Source organism: Myxocyprinus asiaticus, chromosome 19, assembly GCF_019703515.2.
Source record: "Myxocyprinus asiaticus isolate MX2 ecotype Aquarium Trade chromosome 19, UBuf_Myxa_2, whole genome shotgun sequence".
NCBI classification, from domain to species: domain Eukaryota; kingdom Metazoa; phylum Chordata; class Actinopteri; order Cypriniformes; family Catostomidae; genus Myxocyprinus; species Myxocyprinus asiaticus.
The window spans coordinates 38,314,855-38,334,271 of NC_059362.1; the positions used below are offsets into that span (position 1 = coordinate 38,314,855).

At 37.1% G+C, this 19,417-nt stretch overlaps 1 protein-coding gene across 1 annotated transcript in view; it reads right to left on the reverse strand.

Annotated features, from left to right (window-relative positions):
* Positions 1-648: 648 nt before the first annotated feature.
* LOC127456673 (E3 ubiquitin-protein ligase RNF217-like) overlaps positions 649-19,417 on the reverse strand; it is a 38,887-nt gene continuing 20,118 nt past the window's right edge. Inside the window, exons 2-6 of the mRNA XM_051725139.1 lie at positions 16,212-16,442; positions 14,254-14,418; positions 10,702-10,903; positions 6,785-6,856; positions 649-4,855 (exon numbers count right to left, since the gene is read on the reverse strand). Coding sequence (XP_051581099.1) covers positions 4,779-4,855; positions 6,785-6,856; positions 10,702-10,903; positions 14,254-14,418; positions 16,212-16,442 — 747 coding nt within the window. The 3' untranslated portion in view covers positions 649-4,778. The remainder of the gene's footprint in view (positions 4,856-6,784; positions 6,857-10,701; positions 10,904-14,253; positions 14,419-16,211; positions 16,443-19,417) is intronic.

The following is a 19,417-nucleotide window of genomic DNA, read 5'->3' on the forward strand; positions in this document are numbered from 1 at the left end:
ACGCTAGTGTAGGTCACATAGTCATTTAGTCACTGTAGGGTTTTGTTTGGAGATAAATTCAACACAATGTTTAACTAAATGTAAACTTTGCTGGCAACATAATTATGACCTTATTATATGACCTATTATACCTAAATGAATATATTTGAATTAATAGCCGAAACAGTGTTTGTAGCATGGTTAAAGCTTAATAAAAAGATTTTTACATATTCTGAAGAAAATATAAGTGGAGCTAGACTGTGCAAAAGTCATCACCATGATGCCAGTGTGTTGTGGTTGGTCAGGTGTTCTGAGTGGTTTTTGGTGTATTAATATGCGGTTACATAAGAGCCAACCCCCAAATCTCTGATGTTGTGGTTCGGGTCCCTCCTTCAATGTACAGTAAATTTAAGAGATTGTTTTGGCCATTTTATCATCTTCCGGGGAAAATGAAAAAAAATTCTGCTTATACAAGTATGCCTCTCCTCAAACCACATAATTTGAGGTATCATTCAAGTCTGTTGCACAAACAGTTGCAGGACGAGTTACAAACTGAAGTTTAATACTTAGGGTAAGGAATTTGAACAAACCCCTAAACCTAAGTATGAGCAATAGTAATAGTGATTTTCCTTGCTTTAGCACCACCAATTAAAAACAATGGAAATCAAATTGTTGGCAGCTCCTTTTATTTCTTAATTAAATTTGATAAACAACTCACTCACTAATATGTTTGCTGTCTGCAGGCCTGAATTGACTCTTTTACTGAAAATAAAGTGCAGCAGCAATGTAACAATGGAAGAATAGAACAAAACATAAAAAATAATAATATACATACAATGTGCATTTTTTTTTTTTTTCCTGAAACAAAATGACATGTGACATGGGTGTTGTACTAGACTAAGACACACACTACAGTATATTTAGGGAATACAATATTACATGTCTTTGGATATCGATTACAGCAAGTGTGCTTTCAAACTATACTATACTTTCTAAAGAACTTGCTCATTCAGTTCCTTTAAGTATGTTTAATCCCATTTGTAAAAGGCACCATCTGTTGACGAAAACAATAAGTAAAACAACCACATTGGCACTTCTGAGGTAGGCCTAATGCTTATAATGTTAGCAAGTTGAAACAGCAGTTTGTTAGCTAATATTCTGACCCACACAGTGAAAAAAACATTTCTAAATCAGTATTTTTGTCTTGTTTTTCAGTAAGAAATATCGAGAAACATCCTTAAAACAAGACATTTTTTGGAAACTGGTTTTCAGAGAGTATATTGTTTATTTTATTTGACCACACTGACAAATAGTATTTTTCTTGTTTTAAGCATAATATATATATATATATATATATATATATATTAGTTTGATGCTTAAAACATGTTTGAAACTTAAGAAATATTTACTTAATTTAAGATTTTTAATTCACTTAATTCATTCTCTGAAAACAAAGTAGTTTTGCATCTTTACTAAATTGATCTTTTAGGGATGTTTCAATATTTTCACTGGAAAACAAGAGAAAAATACTGATTAAGAAATTGATGCACTGTATTTCTGTTTTCTTTACTTATTCTCAATATATCTACAGATAATTGTGTTATCTGTACAGGAGTGATATAACAGTAGAAATGTGATGCAATTCTTCCTGAGAATAACAGGGGCATTCACAACAGCCAAAATGCATTTTCATAATTGATTGTCTCAAAAACCCAAACCACTTTGAAATGATAATAACTGACAACCACAATAATCAGACACTTATCATAAATTTTGCATGTGGCACTGCAAAAAAAAAAAAAAAAAAGAAAAAAAAAGTAGCCTCAGTAGCCTATTTTTGTCTTATTTTCAAGTAAAACTATCTAAACATCTTTTAAACATGATAAATTAATTTGAGAAGTAAAACTGTGTAAGCTAATAAGACATATCATGAATTAAGTTTAATTGTCTTACCCCACTGGCAAATATATATATATATATATATATATATATATATATATAGCATAACAAAATAAAAACGTATGCGTTAAAAAAACACTGTGGTAAGAAAATAAACGTAATTTAAGATACCTTCACTGAAAATAACTCGCAATATCTTTTGTAATTTTGCTTGTCAAGAACATTTATTTTGTTTTAAGGACTTTTAGATACTTTAACTGGTCAACATATACAAAAGTATTGATTAAGAAAATTATTTTTCCAGTGCATGTCCCAAATGAGTATTCGACCAGTCAGACTACGAGTTGCTCTATGCCTTAATACTCATATTCCTGATGTTCCAGACTGCCTGCATTGTTATGGTTTCTACCTTTCCGGCAGTGCTTTTCCCCTGTGCTTCCTGTCTTTCCTCCAGACCAGCCTTTGTTGGAGAATTAATGTCTATCTTAATTCAAATCAACATGGGATAGATGTTGAACTGAAAATTGAGCTTAAAGGGATAGTTCACCTAAAAATAAAAATTCTCTCATCATTTACTCACCCTCATGCCATCCCGGATGTGTATGACATTCTTTCTTCTGCAGAACACAAACAAAGACTTTTAGAAGAATATCTCAGCTCTGTAGGTCCATACAATGCAAGTAAATGGGGTCCAAAATTTTGAAGGTCCAAAAAGGACATAAAAGGTAGCACAAACATAATCCATACGACTCCAGTGGTTAAATCCATATATTCAGTACCAATTTGATAGGTGCTGGTGAGAAACAGATTCGTTTTTCCTATAAATTCTCCTCCCTGCCCAGTAGGTGGCGATATGCACAAAGAATGTGAAGAGCCAATAACAAAAGAAGAATTATGAAAGTGAAAGTGGAGATTTATTGAAAAAAAGGGCTTAAATATTTACCTGTTTCTCACCCTCACCTATCATATCGATATGGATTTAACCACTGAAATCTTATGGATTATTTTATGGTACTTTTATATGATTTTTGGACCTTCAAAGTTCTGGTCAACATTCACTTGCATATTATGGACCCACAGAGCTAAGATATTCTTCTAAAAAATCGTCGTTGGTGTTAAGCAGAAGAAAGAATGTCATACACATCTAGGATGGCATGAGGGTGAGTAAATGATGAGAGAATTTTCATTTTTGAGTGAAATATACCTTTAAGGGTTGCCTTTTGTTTACATTTCATTTCATGTACTTTAGTAAAGTGAATATATTTCAAATGGTCAAGGTCGTACTTCACCATCCTATAAGTGTTGGCATGCAACAGTAGTTGGGTTTTGTAACAACATGGGATTTCAAACACAACACATGGCAATGGAATACAGTGGATATGAATCTATAACACTGTGCAATATTACAGCAGGGATGCCTATTAGGCAATGATGGTATCTGGCAAGGTGGCAGATTAGATCAACATGCCACTAAATGCACGGCAAAACAATGATTTTCTTAATCAGTATTTTTGTATTGAATGTCCAGTAAAAAATAACATCCTTAAACAATTTAAATTAAGAAGGAAAGTTTTATTATTAAGATAAATAAGACCGGTTTGAATAATGTTTTAATATTTGTTTCTAACCCCATGGGCAAATAAGTTTTTATTCATGTTTTAAACACAAACCTATGTTAGATTTATGCTTAAAACTTAAAATAAGCTTAAAATAAATTGCCAATGGGGTAAGAAAAATAAACATTCAAGATATATTCTCTGAAAACAAGTCTTAATATTTCAATAAATTAATTTCAAGAATGTTTAGATATTTTTACTGGAAAACAAGACAAAAATTCAGATTAAGAAAATGATTTTTGCAGTGTGAATAAGGTGCCGCCCAGTGGCCATGTGTGCAAACTGTGTGCAATGAATGTCAAAGTGTCCATCCTATGGACCTAAAATTAGGGAAACACATCGAAAAACAAAATATAGAACAAAAAGAACAAAAGATGTGAACAAAAAAATAGAACAAAAAACTTGCTAACAACAGTTCTTTCAGGATTAACGCATGCACTATGCAGCACATAGATATATTTTGTGTTTGGTTTACAGCTTTAGTTTTGAGGGTGTCTATTAGTCCTGATAAAAGAGAGGGCTTGAATACTTTGCATGACACAGTATTGATTTTCATGACAGATGGCCTGTACCTTGGCATGGAACTATGGTGTAATTCTGTGCCTTTTGTTTTCAACAGTGCAGCAGACAGAAACGTGTTTTGTTGATCATGCAAATTCTTGCGGATGTTGGCACAGCACACAGATGAAGGGGGGTAGAGAGGGACAGACAGTAATTCATCATCATAATCGACTCACCATCATCGGGCACTAAATGCTTGCAGATTATAACATCTTATGCACGTCACAAATAGATTAAAAAGGACAAAAATTTATTACATAACATATCCTCTAGTATTTAAGCTCTGTTTCAGAACCTAGTGAGCTGCTTCATTGCTTGCTACCTACAAAGGCAGCTGCCTTCTAAGACAGTTTCCTACCCTGCTAAAAACAAACAAACAAACAAACAAACAAAAAAAAACTCACACACTAGGGTTTGGAACAGAGCATATAGAGTCTATGGTTCCATTTTTAAAAATGGAATTGAATTCAAATCAGTTTTGGGGTCATAAATAAAATATTCCAAAACAGAATCTCCCCATTTAGTTTTTGATCATAATGCCAAAGACACCACATTTATCCCCAGATATTTGTGGAGGAGAGGTTTGCTGTGCAATTGAGGATATTCACAAGGTGCATTTAACAGGAAAACCTCACATTGTGACTGTTGTATCTAGGTGGCAAATATCCTATTTTTGTGGTGTGTTTGTGTGTCCAGTTCCTGAGCAGGATGACAGAGGCTGATTCAGCACATCCAGCTTCCTGACCCCTCTGAGCGCTTCCTCCTCTTACAGATGTAGTAGATAGGCAAAGCAAACAGGCCTATAGAGAGATCAGTCACAATACAGGGCAGCTCGGTTAAACCAAAAGACAAGAGGTTGAAAATAACATAATAAAATACATATGTCATATGACCATACAGGCAATGTGTGCCAAAAGTGCTTTAGAGAAAATGTGAAGTATAAGAAAACAGAATTAACCCACAATAGAAGCAACCAAGAACGTGCACAGGCCATATTTCACCTTAAAATTAAAAGGGGGAAAAAAAAATCTGAAATTTTATTTTGCCTACAGAAAAATTAAGCCTATATTTAGGACCATTAAGATTTTATGCATTGTGACATTATTTCTGTGATAATTAAGCACAACCAAATTAAGGGTTTGTTCTATACCCCCAACTCAAAGTATTGCAACTTTGCCAAACCGTTTGTGTTATGGATATCAATGATCTCTCAAATTATGTGGCTTGTTGATATATATATATATATATATATATATATACACACATACACACACTACCGTTCAAAAGTTTGGGGTCACTTGCCTGAAATGTTTCTCATGATCTTAAAATCTTTTGATCTGAAGGCGTATGCTTAAATGTTTGAAATTAGTTTTGTAGACAAATATAATTGTGCCAACATATTAATTTATTTCATTACAAAACTAAAATTTTATTAAAAAAAAAAGTTTTTGAAATGGACCGAATAATTAAGAAAAGCAGACACCAAGTGCCCAGCATATAGATGGGAACTCCTTCAATACTGTTTAAAAAGCATCCCAGGGTGATACCTCAAGAGGTTGGTTGAGAAAATTTCTGCAAAATCTTGGCAAAGTGTGGCCACTTTGAAGATGTTAAAATATAACATAGTTTTGATTTATTTTGGATTTTTTTAGTCACAACATAATTCCCATATTTCCATTTCTAGTATTCCATAGTTGTGATGACTTTACTATTATTCTAAAATGAGAAAAAATAAAAAATAAAATAAAGAATGAGTAAGTGACCCTAAACATTTGAACGGTAGTGTATATATAGTATCTACACACTCACTGAGCACTTTTTATTAGGAACACCTGCACACATACTTAATCATGTGATTATCTAATCAGCCAATCGTGTGGCAGCAGTGCAATGCATAAAATTATGCAGATACGGGTCAGGAGCTTCAGTTAATGTTCACATCAACCAATGGAATGGGGAAAAAATGTGATGTCAGTGATTTGGAACGTGGCATGATTGTAGGTGCCAGACGGGCTGGTTTGAGTATTCCTGTAACTGCTGATCTCCTGGGATTTTCATGCACAACAGTCTCAAGAGTTTACTCAGAATGGTGCCAAAAACAAAAAACATCCAGTGAGCGTCAGTTCTGCGGAGGGAAACGCCTTGTTGATGAGAGAGGTCAATGGAGAATGGGCACACTGGTTTGAACTGAAAGAAAGGCTACAGTAACTCAGATAACCACTCTGTACAACTGTAGTGAGCAGAATAGCATCTCAGAATGCACAACACGTCGAACCTTGAGGCAGATGGGCTACAATAGCAGAAGACCATGTCGGGCACTTTATTAGGACCATAGTGTTCCTAATAAAGTGCTCAGTGAGTGTGTATATAAATTTTCAGTACCATATGCATATTCTCATTAACATAATAAAAAATAAAATTATATATATATATAATTGTATTTTTTATTATGGTAATGAGAATAATATGGTACTGAATATATATATATATATATATATATATATATATATATATATATATATATATATATATATACATATATAATTGTATTTTTTATTATGGTAATGAGAATAATATGGTACTGAATATTAATGAGGATCGTAAAGGTTTAATTCTTTTGTACAAAATATAATTAGTTTATTTTTTTTGATTTTGTGGTGAAATATGACCCGGGAATATTCTTGACAGGCTTTTGTGAGATTTGCCGGGAAGTGTTCAGAAATCCTTACCTATGACCAGTGCCAGAGCTCCAACGATCACAACAAGGACAATGGCCACTGGAGCCACCAGCACTTTACTCACTGTGGAGAAAGCAAAAGCAAAGCATTGAGCCTCACTAAAACAAACACATTTAGAATTCTTATCTATTGCTGGATTGAGGGGAAATGGATGGAGCGCATTTGTTTTTCTCAGCGAGTCAGTAAAATGAACTTTATGACCTGTGTACTAACCCCTTGTGTCTGTGATGTGTGGATGGTTGAGTATCATTCTACGGTTCACTGCACTGCCCTGAGGACATCACACAGACTCCAGGGGCCTATATCACAAAGCAGGATTAAATGGCTAGCTAACTTTAAACGTAGTGAATTCGCAAACTCTGAATTTGCGGTACCAGTACAGTGGACAGGTTTTCATCAGGGTTCATCGCCATAGTAACATACACTAAACCGCTAACCGTTTATTCATACCATCTTCTCATATTCCAAGTGCTCACTTTTTAATTATTAAACAGTAGGCTATATTAATTTATAATAATCTTAAATGATATTAAGCTTTTAATTTAAATTACAATAACGTTTTTTTTTATATATATATATTTTGAATAAAGATTTAAGCTTTTAAAATGACTTGGCCTGTGCATTCTTGTTGTGGTCCTATATAAAATTAACTTACACAATGATATATCAGCTATTTTAACACCTTTATAACATCCAGATTTTTTTTCCAGCAGTCCTCTCGAGCTCTCGTGACATTTACTGTTTGTTCTTTCTATGTAAATGTTTAAATTCTTCATTTTATAGTGATGATGATCTTTTGTGCTGTGTAGATGTGTTTTAATTTATCATATTTTTATACTAATCTTCAGCTAAGTAAATGACTCTCAAGAGAAGTGAATTGCGCTGTCTCTCTCCAAGTTGCACGCGATTGGCTGTGTGGTGCAAACGTCATTCATTAATGTGAATGTGCTTGTGAACTAATCGTAAACTTAGAATCAAACTAAGTTGATAAAGAAAGTTGATAACCAGTGTCTTGATACCATAATGAAGCCTGATCTGATTTGGTGGGTTTTGTTAAACTAAAACCAATCCTGGAATTAGGGATGCAACTAACGATTATTCGACTATTCGGGTGATTATTGCAATGATTAATCATTAGCTCTTAACTGACAATTCAGCTTGTGCCTCGAGTTAAGAGGTTGTATTAAATATGTGCTTTACTAAAAATAAAAAATAAAAATTAGAACAAAAGCATACCTCAAAATGACCTTAAAATTTCAAATTCTAGAGGATTTTTATTAAGTTTAATATAATAAAAACAATTCACTGCAAAAAACATCATATTTTTATCGAGTGTTTTAGTCTTGTTTTCCATTTAAAAATATCTAAAATTCTTCAAACAAGATACATTTACCTGAGAAGCAACATATAAGATATTTAGACTTGTTTTCAGACAATATATCTTGAATATACACTCACTGAGTACTTTATTTGTATGCCTACTTATTCATGCAATTATCTAATCAGCCAATCATGTGGCAGCAGTGCAATGCATAAAAACATGCAGATATGGGTCAGGAGCTTCAGTTAATGTTCACATCTACAATCAGAATGGGGAAAAAATGTGATCTCAGTGATTTTGACCATGGAATGATTGTTGGTGCCAGATGGGCTGGTTTGAGTATTTCTGTAATTGCTGATCTCCTGGGATTTTCACACACAACAGTACCTTGAGTTTACTCAGAATGGTGCCAAAAACAAAAAACATCCAGTGAGCGGCAATTCTGCGGATGGAAACGCCTTGTTGATGAAAGAGGTCAACGGAGAATGGCCAGACTGGTTCAAGCTGACAGAAAGGCTACGGTAACTCAGATAACCACTCTGTACATTTGACGTGAGCAGAATAGCATCTCAGAATGCACAACACGTCGAACCTTGAGGCAGATGGGCAACAACAGCTGAAGACCACGTCGGGCACTTTATTTTCTGCAGTATAGCCTCGAGTAAATATATCATGTTTTAACTTAAAGGAGTTTTAGATATTTATAGCCTACAGGAAAACAAGCCAAAAAAATAATAATAATAATAATATTATGTTGCAGTGTATAATGGGCTAAGACTACACTCTCTCACCTTTTTGTTCAATTAAATTTAGATCCATCTTTAACTCACATAAAAAAACTCTCTCTTCTTAATAGAGCTGTGTATTGCCAATTTCATTATGATAAGATACACACCGTGACACATACTGTATATTATGATTCAATATGTTGCAAGCCGGTGCACGCGAGGGGCGAACGTGTCTGTGCCAGTGCGCATCAGCCGGGTGCAGTTTCAGTCTCTCCCCCTTAGATTGGGTCATTTCACATGACTCACAGAAGTGGCTCTGACCACACAGAGAAATGCCAGTTTCGGAGTTTGTGCTTATTTACATGACCCGCTGCCTTAATATTTGAACTTTAATAAAGGATGCAGTAAAGATAAAATGCCGGGTTGTTTCCATTTTAGACACATATGCAAGTTTTACTCCAGCGGATCGCTAGCTCCGCTTTATTTCATGACAACACTGCTTCTGTATTTACTTATTTTGTATTTTGCATAATTCCCTCATACTTTGCGATCTACATAACCTTAGGCTTTTTGGAAAGTCTGGAGTGCGTCTGGACTGTAAGCTGTGTCTTCTTCCTCTCCACTATGCACTCGAACTAAAGTGCTCCTCTCACGTGTCATCATTAGAGTTTCATACGATCTCATGTTATGTTAAATGAGATTAAATGACTGTTCGACAACAAAATTTCTTTGTCTGAATTTTTTTATTGTCGACGTTGTCGATAACGTCAACTAATCGTTTCAGCCTTACCTGGAATACAGAATTGTTCAGCATTATTTGTGATACACGGTACAGCTCATGTAAGGGTTACACATCAGCACTGGAGGGATATGCAAACTTAAGGCAGATCATAGTGGTGGTCATGTATCTGTGGTCATACTAACTGTCGTAATCTAGCAGGGTTTGGCTTTGTCTAAATGGTTCTTTCAGCTGCTGTGGTTGTGTCATAACATTCTTGTTTTGTGACAAGGCTTAAACACAAAAATGAGCTCATATTTCTTCACTAGAAAAACGAGTGAACAGGGGTTTTGCAGCTCTATTCAAAGATTTACATACAGTATATAGTTATACACTACAGTTGTGCCTGTACACCTATGTTTCCTGAACTGATATTCAGCAGTGGTGCATCCCAATGGCAAAACAATTTAATGTTTTAGGTGAGCTGTGAGCTTGTAGTCTGAATTAGATGTGATGAGAATGACTGGGTGCAGTGAAATAATAAACAAATGACAAAATAAAACTGTGATCACTGGTTGCACGCAATAATGAACATACAGAACAACTTGTGCTTTATCTAGTGATGTACGATTATGTCCCAAGAATTATTACTTTGCTGAGAGTACTTTTTTAAAAAATTCAAAAATGCAAATTTTTAAGGATTGTGAGAGCTGTGTATTGACACAGATTTTCTGATTTGATTCGATTCCGATTCACAAGCTCTTAATTGGATTAGATTCCAATTTGTATGGGTCTTGAAATTCTTTGCCAATATACTACTCAATCATGGTAGTGAAATCTGAAAATTTACCAGCCAGTGGCTAATCACAGACATTTTTAGTCGCATGGTGTAAAATTTGGTTGCATATGAAAGTGATTTACCTGCACTGTAGAGGGTTGCTGCACAAAGTGAAAGATCTGTCTTGGGATTTAAAAGTCAATACTGGGATCGTTCCAATAAAGATTGCGATGCATTGGAAAATCTATATTTTTAACCAGCCCTACTTGTGAGACTTAAAGTTGACAGGAGAGTGTTCGAAAAGCCTGTTTGAGAACATTAATTCAACAAATAATGTTTTGTTCTCCGGTCATGCATACTCACTACAAACAGAGCCTCGGACCAGCCGGCGTAGATGGGGTTTCTCAGGCAGGTAGCGGTACTTGCAGCCAAACACACTCAGGTTGGAGGTGTGGTCCCCAAAGAAGCGTAGGTGCCTGTATTTCTCCCCGCAACGGTAACAAAAGTTGGTGTTACACTGCGCGCAGGTCATGTGATCACAGCCCTCCGTTCTCTGAATGTGGATCTGTGGGAAAAGAAAAGAAAAACAATTTGACAATGAGCAATCAGCCCACAAAGATGCACTTGATTAACCATTAAGCTATTTACGCTGATGAGCCAAAACATTATAAGGTGAAGCAAATAACACTGATCATCTCCTAACAAGGCCACATGTCAAGGTCTGGGTAGATATATGGTAAGTGAACAATCAGTTCTTGTAGTCAGCGTGTTGAATGCAGGACAAATGGGCAGGAGTAAAGACCTGAGCGACTTTGACAAGGGCCAAATTTTTATGGCCAGACGACTGGGTCAGAGCATCTCTGAAATGGCAAGGCTTGTGGGGTGCTCCCGGTTAGCAGTGGTGAGTACATACTGACAGTGGTCCGAGGAGGGACGAACCACAAACCGGCAACAGGTTGTTGGGTGTCCAGGGCTCACTGATGCGCGAGGGCAACGAAGGCTATCCCATCTGGTCCGAACGGACCGTCTACTGTGGCACTAGCCACAAAAAATTGTAATGATGTTTAAGGGAGGAATGTGTCACAACACATAGTGCATCGCACCCTGCTGCGTATGGGGCTGCGCAGACCGGTCAAAGTGCCCATGATGACCCCTATCCACCTTCGAAAGTGCCTACAATGGGCACTCGAGTGTCGGAACTGGACCTTGGAGCAGTGGAAGATGGTCGCCTGGTCCGATGAGTCCCGTTTTCTTTTACATCACGTGAACGGCCGTGCACGTGTGTGCTGTTTACCTGGGGAAGTGATGGACGAGAAGCCGGTAGAGGGAGTGTGAAGTTCTGGGCAATGTTTTGCTGGGGAAACCTTGGTCCGGCCATTCATGTGGACATCAATTTGACATGGGCCACCTACCTAAACATCGTTGCAGACTAAGTACACCCCTTCATGGCAATGGTATTCCCTGATGGCAGTGGCCTCTTTCAGCAGTATAATGCGCCCTGCCACACTGCACACATTACTGGGGAATGGTTTGAGGAACAATGTGAAGAGTTCAAGGTGTTGCCCTGGCCTCCAAATTCCCCAGATCTCAATCCGATTGGGCATCTTTGGGATGTGCTGGGCAAAAAAGTCAGATACACGGTGTCTCCACCTCGCAATTTACAGTACTTGAGGACTTGAAGGATCTGCTGCTAATGTCTTGGTCCATGCCTCGACGGGTTGGCGCTGTTTTGGCAGCACGAGGAGGACGAACAGCATATTAGGCAGGTGGTCATAATATTTTGGCTCATCACCATATATCTCTTTATTGGTTATTTTTCTGGTCAAAGCTAGGAGAAAGTAATAATAATAACTAAATAGGTAAAGTTTGTGAAGACAAATTTGATGTAAGCTTGACAAAGCCTGGCCTGAAAGTTTAAAATAGTTTTAAAAGGTTATACATTAGACCTCATTAGACCCCCCAAGACACCCCATTAGACCACTTCAGACCCCATTAGACCACATCAGACCTCATCAAACCTTCAAGAAAGCACTTCAGACAACAATAGACCATGTCAAAGTACACTATTTCAAAACAGTCTATCAAAAAGGTCTCTCCAGAGTTGGTGGGAGTAGCTTTAAAGGTGTCATGTCATGTCTTGAGCCATCACATTTTCCTTGATCTTTTGACATAAGAGTTTACTGACTATAAAAACATACAGTAAGTTTCAGAACTTAAAACTTCCTCCTTAGTCCAAAAAGAGCATTTATTGACACCAAGCTGCAAAAAACGTCTCGTTCTTTACTTCCGAGACTTTACATTTACATTACATTTATTCATTTGGTAGACGTTTCTATCCAAAGTGACTTACAAAAGAGGAATAAAACATCATAAGTGATTCATCTTAAGGAGACAGTAGTATCAGGGTGTGCTGAGTGACTCCAGCTATGTCTCCTAAGCAAGCAAATTGGCCCGGTTGCTAGGGAGGAAGAGTAACATGGGGTAACCTCCTCGTGGTCGCGATTTGTGCTTCTCGCTCTCAATGGGGCGCGTGGTAAGTTGTGCGTGGATCGCGGAGAGTAGCATGAGCCTCCACACGCGGAGTCTCCGCGGTGTCATGCACAACGAGTCATGTGATAAGATGCGCAGATTGACGGTCTCAGAAGTGGAGACAACTGAGACTTGTCCTCCGCCACCTGGATTGAGGTGAGTAACCGCACCACCACGAGGACCTACTAAGTAGTGGGAATTGGTCATTCCAAATTGGGAAAAAAGGGGATAAAAAATAAATTAAAAAAAATAAGATAAAAAAAAAAACAATCACATAAAATTACATATGTATAAAAACAAGAAAACAACACGAATGACAATAAAATGATAGAATTTAAAGAAAAACATTGAAAACAATGACTCAAAAATATTCATCAAAAGCTAGCTTGAAAAAGAGTTTTTATTTTTTTTATGTGAACGCTTGTTGGGCTGATTTTCTTAAATATGGGTCAGCGAATGACGTGTCCAATTATTGAGAGCACAGAGCTCACAAATGATGACAATTAACAATGATTGCACTGCAATTCCTAAAACAGATAATGCACTTCCTAGTATTATGGGTTGAGAAGCTGTGTTGTCAAAGGGAAAGCTCTCAAATGGAAGATCTTTGCTAAGCCCTCAGGTATATGGCTCAGGTATGTGCACTATGCCAAATACTCAAGCTTCGATGTGTCGTACAAAGCACCATGAATGCACATGTCTAGATGGAAAACAGGAATGCCTTGTTAAGCTCTGGCAGTCTGGTTGCTTACTCATTGCCTGACACAGAAGCTCTAAATGAATGAGCACTCTTGCAGTTGTCAGTGGTGGGAACATGGGTCACTAAAAACCATAGCTGTAGGACGCAAAGAGCTTTCAGCCTCATGTAAAATTTAATTCAGAATCACTTTGCCTAGAACCCAGCCTTATGACTTCCTGGAATGCTGTGTTTCCAAAGATCATAATTAGAGTTAGACTGGAGGAAAGTAAAAGTAAAACAATAAACCTTCCTTCTTTACTATCTCAGATGGCAGTGGGAATATTCAGTTCTTCCTCTGAACCACTTAAAAGAATAGTTCACCCAAAAATCTGAAATTTCTGTAATAATTTACTCACCCTCATGTTGTTCCAAACCCATATGACTTTCTTTCTTCTGTAGAACACATAAGGAAATGTTCAATATACATTGTTCAGTCTCAATCACTACTCACTTTCATTTTATGGAAAACAGATGCAATGAAAGTTAATGGTGACTGAAGCTAACATTTTGCCAAATATCATCTTTGGTGTTCCACAAAGAAAGTCATATAGGTTTAGAACAATATGAGGGTGAGTAAATGATGAAAAAAATAAATTTTGGGTGAAATTTCCCATAAACAGCACATTTTTGTAGAGAATAGTCCTTACCTTGCAGCGTGGGCACTTCTGAGCGTTCCTCTGGCCATGTTCAATGACACTGGCCCAGTGACGCAACTGCTTGTCTCCTTTCCTGTAGTCTCGACACTTCAGGCCTTCATGCCAGGGTGCGTGGCATTTAAAACACCAGACAAACTGGCAGCTTGTGCACTGAATCTGTCAGGAAATAGTAAAAAATTAAATGTAAATGACAGTCTTTTTCTGAAGGTGGTCTTTCTTTACGTTAACTTTTTCAGTCGCCTTGGTTCTGGAAGTATTTTTCCCATTCATTTTTTTCCATAGGGATTTCATAAAAGTCTTCATAAAAGAGAACCAAAGAACCAAACCAACTAGCTCCAAGGTGATTCACAACATTACAAAACTTTGATATAAAGTATTTGAAAATTGAACAAAAACGTCTTTAATGAGGGAATGAACTACAATCATAAAAAGCATAACAAATTATGTAATCGAATTAAAAACAATGTATATATATATATATATATATATATATATATATATATATATATATATATATATATATATATATATATATATAAAACTATTGATTTAAAAGTTGTTGATTATGAGTATAGAGACAATATATTTTAAATAAAGCTGTCAGAATTAATGTGTTAATGCATGCGATTCATTTAAAGGATTCTTAATCGCGATTAACACATTTAACGTTAATACAGCATAAACACTGGCTGGACGGGCGGAACCTTTGTAATATGTCCACTGAGTCATAACACTTACGTACACTTCACAACACACACAACAGCACTTCTGTGTCAGTAATAAAATGATGGAGAAAGACCTCTTAACACTATTTGATTTACAAAACAAGCCCAGATGGGACTTTTGATAGAAATCAAGTATTTGTCAGCCTATGTAAGATGCATTTTAATTACCACAGAAGCATGCCAAGTCAAAACTAACACAAAAATGCAGAATGAGATGTTTTTGTTTGCAAGAGCTTTTCATGTGAAGTTCAAATCACCACTTGACGCTGGCGTTAACGCCCTGATGTGAATCGTGAATGCGACTTCACGATTGCTGTAGCAAAGTGGATAGCCACCGTCTACTGGCAGATTAATATTGTGGAGGATGAGAGTTTAAGAGATTTAATTCCCTTTGCAATGAAAATGCAACCTATGGGAAGACTAGTTCTTATAATTAGTCAACCTCCCTTTTTAGACTTTGTGAAACGTTTAATGTTACTTGAATTGGTGCTATTTTAGTGCATTTCTTCTACTGTAGAAGGCTTTGTTTGGAAAGTGTTAATAAAGCATTATTATATTGTTACATACTGTTTTGTTTTCTTTCCTAAGATGGAAATAAATGCTTTTTGACAGGAAAAGAAGTATACATATTGTAAAATTTGAGCACTTTCAAATTCTGCAATTAATCGCGATTAACTACAAAAAACATTATGCGATTAATCGTGATTACATTTTTAATCGACCGACAGCAGTAATTTTACATTTATTGCAAAATATTACACATATATATAGGTAGTTTGAGAGTGTCGGGAGACCGACTTAATTGCATCATTCACAGTACATCATAGAAGTGGGAGGTTGCTGCAGAGCTCGTTTGCAGTGATTCTCTTATTGGTAGATCTTTCTCTTCAGGATTCACAGGTAGTGTAGTTCTTAACCAGGAATTCCACTATTAAACAAGTTTTTTTTTTTTTTTTTAAATAAAGTTGAAATAACACAGACTGATGGCTTCAACAGAAGCATACACCATCGATTAACAACTTTGTAGCTCACGGTAAATCTTTCTTAAGGGGTTATAAGTTATCGTTAAAATCAATTCCACAATGGAAAAATTAATGAGGTTTTTATTTTGGAACCTGGTTGTTGTACTCAACTGAAAAGCTCTATTTACACAGTTTAAACAAACAATTCTGCACAGTTCATTTTGGCCAGCAGAGTGACCATTTTATATGTATCGTGTCTAACCTTATATTTGTGTTCAGTCTTGATGGATGTCTGTTGGCCGTGTCCCTTCAGTGACGTAAACAGGCTGCACTGAGGGCAGGGTTTAGTGCTGGTGTCCAGTCTGCTGAGCTCCAGGAAGTACTTGTATCTTGCCAGATCCTCAATGGTCAGATGTGAAATCACCAAGCTCTCCTCCAAATAACCACTGCACTCTGGGATGGGACATACCAAGTGTGCCCGGCCAACTTGAATCTAAAGAGAAAGAATATCACAATGTGGACTTAAAGGGATAGTTCACCCAAAAATTTAACTTCTGTCGTCATTTACTCACCCTCATGTTGTTCCAAACACATATAAATTTATTTCTTTTCTGGAACTCAAAAGGAGATGTCACCATACCTAACGTCTCTTTCCATGGAAGAAAGAGAGTCATATGAGTTTGGTACAACATGAGGATGAATAAATGATGGCAGCATTTTCAATTTAACGTTCCATGAACTACATGCATGTTGATCAACTAAAAATGTAAAGGATTGCAACATTAATGCAGCATTAAGCCTTTAGATGACTGTATAGCTGTTAAATATGTAAATCACCCTGTTTGAAAATGGGTGAAATCCTTTACTTAAGCATTAAATGTTGGGTTACCAGCACAGTGACATGTGGAGAGTGATTTAGCGTTCTTGGAAAATATGGGTTTTAATCAGTGATTACAAGAGAGGATAAAATCAGCAGGAAGTCCAAATGATGTGTACACAACCAACTCAAATAGCCACTGTACAAGCAGTATTGTACCTAAAGTACTACCTAGTCAATGATCAATGTCACCCTATTTAAACAATCATAGGGTTAAAGGGATAGTTTACCTAAAAGGAACACAAATGTATGTAAGAATTGCAAGGTAGGATGAGGTCAGTCACCATTCACTTTGACTGAATGGAAAAAAAGATGCAATGAAAGTAAATGGTGACTGAGGATGTCAGTGCTTTCTGTCTAAAATCTCCTTTGTGTTCCACTGAAGAAAGAAAACAACTTGAGAGTGAATAAATGAAGACAGAATATTTTGGTAAACTATACCTTTAAAGTAATATGTGATTGAAAAGACCTCATCAGGTAGGAAAGGAACCCTGGGGGCTTATTCTTACTGGTTTGCACAAGTCGAATGTGATATGATTTGTTGATAAATGGATTTGTGGGAAGGTTCCCCTGTCTCCTAGAGGGAGTTAAGGGATCTCATGGATCAGTGAGATCCATTTCATTCTCATTGTTCACAAAACAGCAAGGGCTTTGATGTAGCCCTATAGCTGTGGGACTGTTAATCATAACTTTATAAAACTCAGCTATCTACTATCAGGGCCTGGTGTGGCACCGCCCCTGCGAGAGGATTATGTCCTTTCCTGCATCTGGTTCCCCACCCAGCTTCTTATGGCCCCCGCTGGGAAAGCAGGATTACCAAGCACTTGGATGCAGAACTAATCTACTCTTGTCCCTTGTACATTTACTGTATGCAAGGATATTAAGCAACAGTAGTTAAAGGGACGGTTCACCCAAAAATTAAAATTCTATCATCAATTACTCACCCATATGTCGTTCCAAACCTGTATTACTTTCTTCCTTCTACAGAGCACAAACGGAGATCCTTTAAAGAATGTTTTGATCCTTGATTTACATACAGTGGCAGTGAATAGTGACTCACTTTAAAGCTTAAAAAGCACCCAAAAGTGTCATAAAAGTAGTCCATGCGACTCGTGCGTCATATTCCAACCTGAAAAAAGTTATTTGAAATTCTTGACTTCCATCATAGCTCTTCTGTGCATATTCATGAGAGAAGTAGGGATGTGTCGTTTGTGAACGAATCTGTTTTTTGAACGAATCGTTCTCATTCACCTCCATACACTGACTAATATTTCACGTTCACTGACGTCTCTCCCTTTCAATGCCAATGAGCTCTAGTTTGAGGTGCGAGACATGGCTTTTCATGCATGTAAAGACTGACTATATAATGAGCCAATAGCATTCGAGTGTGGGCTGTGAAGGAGCATATCATAGGTTTCATCCTCTGAACGAATACACGCCTTTACTGGACTAGTAGTCAGTCATTTGTGTCTGAACGAGGTGAGACGTCTCATTCATTAATTAACTGAATGTACTGGTATACTCGTTTGTTAATGAAATGAATGATCGTCATCTCGTTCGTGAATGAGAATCTGCTGATTGACTGAATGAGAGGAGGCATGTCGTTCGTTCAGTTTGGCATGTGAGTCAATCACCTTCAACAAAGAGAGAAAGGGGTGAAATGCACTAATAGCACTTTTCCACTGCACATTACGGTTCGACTCGACTCAACTCTGCTCACTTTACTTTTCTGAGCTTGCTTTTCCACTGCAGTTTAGTGCCGCCTCAACGTGGGTGGGATTATAGGCTGATCGTCATAGTTGCCTCTACTGCCGTGACACCATCTTAAACGTGACACAAACATTACTGACCATAAACAATAACATGACCGCTAGTTGTTAGCTACTAGCTCATTGTGCTGCATAAAGGAGTTGTTGCATGGTGATTTTACACAAGTGTAACAGTTAAATTGGCCAGGTTGTTTTAGAAGCAAGCTTTCCAGTAGCTGGTCAACTAAATAAAGTGAAGCTTTCAAGCAGAATATAGAGTTAACATAACAAAACGTACCATCCTCCATCGTGGACTCCAACAACGCCGAGTCCAGGGCACTCTCCCTCCCACTGCCTATTGCTATAGACATTTGGTCGAACCACTTCCACTTTCTTCTGTTTGAACCACTCCGGGAGTTGTGGTCCTTGATGGTCACTTTTAAGTTCTTTTTTAACTTTTCCCTACATTGTTGGCAGGTCCAGTGGTAGCCGTGTGTGGCCAACAGCTGTGACACTTCCTGAAAGACTTTTTCGTTTCGCGTCGTTTCGTTCATCGCTAACGAGAGTAACGTCTGCACCTCGTTTATTGACCACGGCGTGGTTTTGCGCACAGCCATTTCTTTTTACAATTCCAAAGTGGCGTGAACAAATGATACTGCTATCGCTGTTGCTAACTTTAAAACTAGTGGGTTGACGTCTGTGTCGCAAATCCAGTGATGCTGGTAGTGACGATTCTCTCTGACCAATCAGTGATCTGCAGGGTTTTGACATCACATTTAGTATCGGCTCGGCTCGCTTGGAATGTTGACCGAGGTGGTACTAAAAAAAGTATCAGGTACCAGG